The 5,478-nt window shown below is 40.0% G+C and overlaps 1 protein-coding gene across 1 annotated transcript in view; it reads left to right on the top strand.

Moving 5' to 3' along the window:
* The window catches only part of EXPH5 (exophilin 5), a 67,854-nt gene extending 62,718 nt beyond the window's left edge, over positions 1-5,136 (top strand). The window contains exon 7 of the mRNA XM_081797368.1: positions 8-5,136. Within this exon, the coding sequence (XP_081653494.1) occupies positions 8-1,744 (1,737 nt within the window). The 3' untranslated portion in view covers positions 1,745-5,136. The remainder of the gene's footprint in view (positions 1-7) is intronic.
* The last annotated feature ends 342 nt before the right edge of the window (positions 5,137-5,478 follow it).

The following is a 5,478-nucleotide window of genomic DNA, read 5'->3' on the forward strand; positions in this document are numbered from 1 at the left end:
GGAAAACTGTCAGCAGCCCGTTAAGTTGGGTAACGGTGGTCCTTCTAATCTTCCGGCCCATTCAGAAGAGAATGTTGGAAATTCCCAAACCGTAAGAAGTCCTGAGGAGTGTGCAGGTAATGCTGTGGTCATTACAGCTCCTGGAACTGCAGAATGCCTTCAGAAAGATATCACAGGCGAAGCTGTGGTTGGTAGCTCCAGTGGATTGCAGCCGAGGCAGGTCAGAGGGGAAATTGGAACAGATTTCCAAAAAGAGAGTATTAAAGCACTTTATGACTCGGAAAGGCAGGTCTTTGCTCTTCCTCCAGCTTTGCATAATCTACAGCTTGACAAAGGGACTTGTTCAGGAGAGCCAGATTTAGACAGTTTGCAGTCTGAACCCAGAGAACTACCGCAAAGGAGTCAGGAGGTAAGTATGACAGAGAACAGTAAAGCTGAAGACGAAATGCAAAAGTTGGCATGGGATCAACCTTCACTTCCTGAAGGAAACAATAAAAATAAAACCAGCGTGGATGACCCAGAAAAAGGAAAAAACAGATCTTTAGTTAAACACAGATTGGCAGCCATGTCCAAAGCCAGCAGAAAATTCTCAGCTAAAGATTTAAGCCCCAGAAGACATGTAGCTACTATCTTCCCACAAAGTGGAAACAGCTGTGGCTTTGGCAGCCTATCTCTTGGCACACCAGAGCGCGACCCTCTGTCCCCTCAGCCTACTCCAAAGTCCAGAGAATCCAGAAATGAACGCAGGTTGAGTAGCGATGTCATGGAGGCGGAGAAATCCGAGAACTCTCTCCAGGTTCCTGTAATATCCAACAGAGAAGCTTCTACACAGTTAAGCAATCAGAAGTCTAACGGCATTTCACAACTACGTCAGAGTGAGTCTAAAAATATCTCAGCATCATCACCAAAGTATGAGAAGTCTAAAGATGTAGCAGCAGCTCAGACCTTGGAAAGAGAGTCAGGAGACTTGGCCCAACCCACATTCCCCAGCCGCGGGGAAGCAGACTTCTCTGACCATCAGAGAAGACTGAACCCTCCTTTTCCACTGGAGCCCGCAGAGAAATCCAGAGGAAGCATCCCGTTGCCCACTTACCGGCAGCAACGAAGTGCTTCATCTCTGGAATGGGAACCTGAACCACATCCCTATCGTTCAAACAGTTTAAAAAGCATCAGTGTGCATGGTGATCTGGTACGCAAAAGTCATCCTCCAAAAGTCAGGGAGCGCCATTTTTCTGAGAACACGTCTATTGTCAATGCCCTGAGTCAACTGACCCTAGGGAATGAATTCTCCAGTGACAGCAGGTACAGTCGAAGATTCAGATCCTTTTCTGAGCTTTCCTCCTGTAATGCAAATGAAAATCGGGCTTTGTGTAGTGGCAGAACAAAAATGGGCCCCAGGTCGGCAACATCTATATCCAGACCCATTGACTATGGAATTTTTGGGAAAGAACAACAGTTGGCTTTCTTGGAGAATGTAAAGAGGTCACTCACGCAAGGAAGATTATGGAAGCCAAGTTTTCTCAAGAACCCTGGCTTCCTAAAAGATGATGTAATTAATGCTCCTAATCCAACAGAGCTATCCAGCTCAAATTCTCCTCTCAGCCAGATGCCAGAAGATGCCTTATCTCCAAGCGCACCACTTAATATCTATGAAGAGAATCCAGTGGACTCAGACTGTGACACAGACACAACCACGGATGATGAATACTATCTAGATGAAAATGACAAAGAGTCAGAACTGTGAGCCTTCCTCAATAAAATGCATAACCTTTCCACCAAAAGCTTGTACTGGAAATGAAGTGTAAATGTGTATGCCCTTGAGAAGGACAGTATAAAAAAGATCTGGTCTGAGCAGCACCTGCTCTGAAACAACCCAAATTCTCTTCCCTCCCTTCCCTACAACATATATATATATTTCCTAAATTCTAGAGCAAATTATTTTTTATTTTGGGGGATTCTCTGCTGTTTTCTCTCTCTTGGCCTTACTTCCCTCCTGTCCCCTCACTGTCCAACTTTGGCTTTCTGCTTTACTTTACTTTCTCCTTAACTTTTTTTACACCTTTCATTGTGATTCACAACCCTAATACCCCCGGCACTTACAGAAGTAATAACTTCAATAAGTTAGAAAATTCTGTACTGCCCCTTCCAATCCACACCCTATATTCATGACATTAAATAAAGTGTAGGGATAATGACAGTGGAGTAAATGTTACCATCCTGTTTGACCTAGCATTTAGGAGGTTTAGGGTTGTTTTTTGTTTTTGTTTTTTTTCCTTTCAAACAAAGATAAGGGAATTTTCATAAAGGCATCCTATTAGATGGAAGCAGATGTTTGATGTATTTATTGAGGTTAGAGATGAGGAGCTGAATCCCTATTAAGCCAAAAATATTAGTACTTCTAGGACTACATTTGAAGACATTCGTAGGGACTGGCTGACTTGTTAAGGGCTGAGGTTTAATCAAGTCAAGGACTCAGGCCAGGTAGCATGATGGTACAGAAGGTGGCTTGGCCACAGAATTCCTGCTTAGGAAGGAAGCATGACTGGGGATGCAGGTAAGTGGACATCCTTCGTGGGATGGACATCCTCACTGCAGCTCTCTCCCCAACTGGTTTTCCCCATTTCTGCAGGACTACCCATTTCTGGAGTTTCTTTATTTACAGGATAGAACGCTTTATTTCATGTGCACGTTTTAGTCACGAATATCAAGCGATAGCCTTGGCGACGCCCCTAAAATGCCGCTGAGTGAGATCAGACACACTGGGTTTCACTGGCTTCTTTGCAGGATCATTTACCAAACCCACGGGAAATTATAAGGCAGAGCTTCTAAGGGCTTGTCACTATGATTTCTTCAATAATGTATCTAGACTAAATACTCTTCATATCCACAACTTGGCTTTCTAACTCTTTGGTTGCCAAGCCAACCTTCTGGAACTTTCCCTCCTAATAGGATAAACACCAATAGATGGCGGTAAAGATAATTCACTAGAACTACAGAAAGCCTGCCATCTAGGACCTTAGTGCTGTGAGGGTCCACATGAGTGGATTTCCTTCCGATTGCTTCATATTTGCTTCCTGACCCAATTCTCTTTTCCATTTTTCTCACCTAGTCTGTTTCATCCATATAAATTAAGGATAATGATAGTGTTGGTGAAGCATACAGAGATCTAGAACTGATAGAAATGCAAGAAAGAACTATATTATTATTATCCTCCTAACCATTGCTTTGCCTGGAAGCAAAATACCAGGGCGACTTCACATCATTCCCATGAAACTCAAAACTAATAAACATGTGGTAACTAACATGAAAGTTATTCCTTAAATCTGTAAATTGTTTTAAAGTCCAGGCTCTGACCAATATCAAGCTCAAAGAGACTGATAATAGAATTTTAAATCAACTGTTCTGGATATTTCAATTTAAATGGTAAAGAATAAATAACATTTTATTCATTTTTTATTTATGTTTGTAAATTCTACCTTTCCCCTTCCCCTTCTATTTATCTGATTATTTAAGTACAAGTTTCATAAACCATGACTTCTGTTTTCCATCTAATTTTAAGATATTCAGAGTTAATATTTTAATGTTAAGCTTCTCAATTTTTGAAAAATGATCAACTTGCAAGTTCTATTTCAGTAAATACTCTGAGTTTACATGTACGTTACAGAAGGCGAAATGAAGTTAGCTTATTTTTCACTGAGTTTAGGCTATATCAACAGTTAAATTAAGGTGAGGATAAACAATTACTCTGAGGCCCTCCTTCTCTGCACTGGAATCTCCTATTTGAATTCAGAGGTAATTGATGGCTGATTCTCACCTGCACTGTTTGTAATGTTTGCTTGTTGGTCTGGCTCAAGAATCAAAGAAACAGAAAATTCATAAAAATAGCACTTCTAGGGGTACCCGGGTGGCTCAGTCGGTTGAGCGTCTGACTCTCAATTTCAACTCAGGTCATGATTTCAGGGTCATGGGATCGAGCCCCGAGTCAGGCTCTGCACTTAGTGGGGGGTCTGCTTGAGGATTCTCTCTCTCCCTCAGCCCCTCTCCTTGCTCTCTCTCTCTCTCAAATGAATAAGTAAATCTTAAAAAAAAAAAAAAAACCCAGCACCTTCTATAGTTTTATACTTTTATAAAATACTTCGTTAAAGAAGTACAGCAAATTTCTATGTATTTTAACATATAAACTGCTGCTTTTTAAGACTCATTTTTGGTATAGCTATACTAATTTATAATAGTCATTTTTATACCCCTCACTTGTGTTCTAAAGGATATAATCATTATTAAAATAAATATTCACATAAATGGAGTAAATCATGAGGGAATCCATTCTAATAAGTACCTTTAAATTATTAACTTGTTTAGATAATAGACTTCAATTTCACACTGTACAATTTATTTAAAATAGAGCTTGGGCGCCTTGGTGGCTCAGTCGGTTAGGTGACCGACTTTTGATCTCAGCTCAGGTCATGATCACAGGGTAGAGAGTCCTAAGCCCCACATTGGGCTCCACACTTTTTTAAAGTGGAGTCTACTTTAAAAAGGAGGGGGGCTTAATGAGATTATTTTCATTTTTAGAGACCTCTTTCTAAATAATTCACCCCCTTACATTTGTAAATATATGGATGTTAATAAAACTTCCAACTGCTACTAACAAGGTTTTGACTGGTGAAAAGTAATAAAAATAATTTTGTGTAGAAGGTAAATGTATGTCTGTACTAGAAATAATGAAAGAAAGTCCACTTAGGTTATGGTGAAGACGGGAATAAAATTGAAAAACTCCCACCTCCATAAAAGCACTATACTCTGTGGAATGCCAGAAGGTTAAAGAGGCCTTATTGGTAAGAGTTTATTGTTAACAGTGGTGATAACACTTTAGAATATCCTATTTAAATGTACAGCATAAATATGTAAATATCTTACGTTCCCAGCAAGTTTGTGAATGTATTACCACTTAGGGGCTCTTGTAACTGGCACACCTGTGTTCTGAAACAAGTAAGCCTTAAGCACTTTTGTTAAAATGTTGTCAAATAATCCTTTTATGTACTTGTTCTCAATCCTGTTCTCTAGATATGAAAAGTGTTACAAGACAAGGTGCAAATTTAAAACAATGCCTGTGTTGAAATAAATGATTTAAATAGATGCACCGTTTGACCTGGTTTTTATTCCCATCCTCAAATGATTATTTTTAAGGGGAAAAGTTTCAGGAAAAATTCTAAAAAGGTGGTGGTGGAAAGGGGGGCCAAAAGCCTTCCTACAAATCTCTCTGGTGGTTATTGAATGAGATCAGCCATATGTAGTTTCAAAAAAACACAGTGACTTGCTTCTCTCTTCTTTCATTTGTACCCAAAAGCAATCAACTGATACATGAAGATCAGTCTATCTGGTTGCAACACAGAGGAGGAATGAAGAAGGTCTGGCATTTCTCTGTGTAGAGGAAGAAGGAGCTACATGGAGTTGGGTTAGTCATTGCCCAGTAACACT

This window comes from Leptonychotes weddellii, chromosome 11, assembly GCF_054177405.1.
Source record: "Leptonychotes weddellii isolate Sample4059 chromosome 11, ASM5417740v2, whole genome shotgun sequence".
Lineage (NCBI taxonomy): Eukaryota > Metazoa > Chordata > Mammalia > Carnivora > Phocidae > Leptonychotes > Leptonychotes weddellii.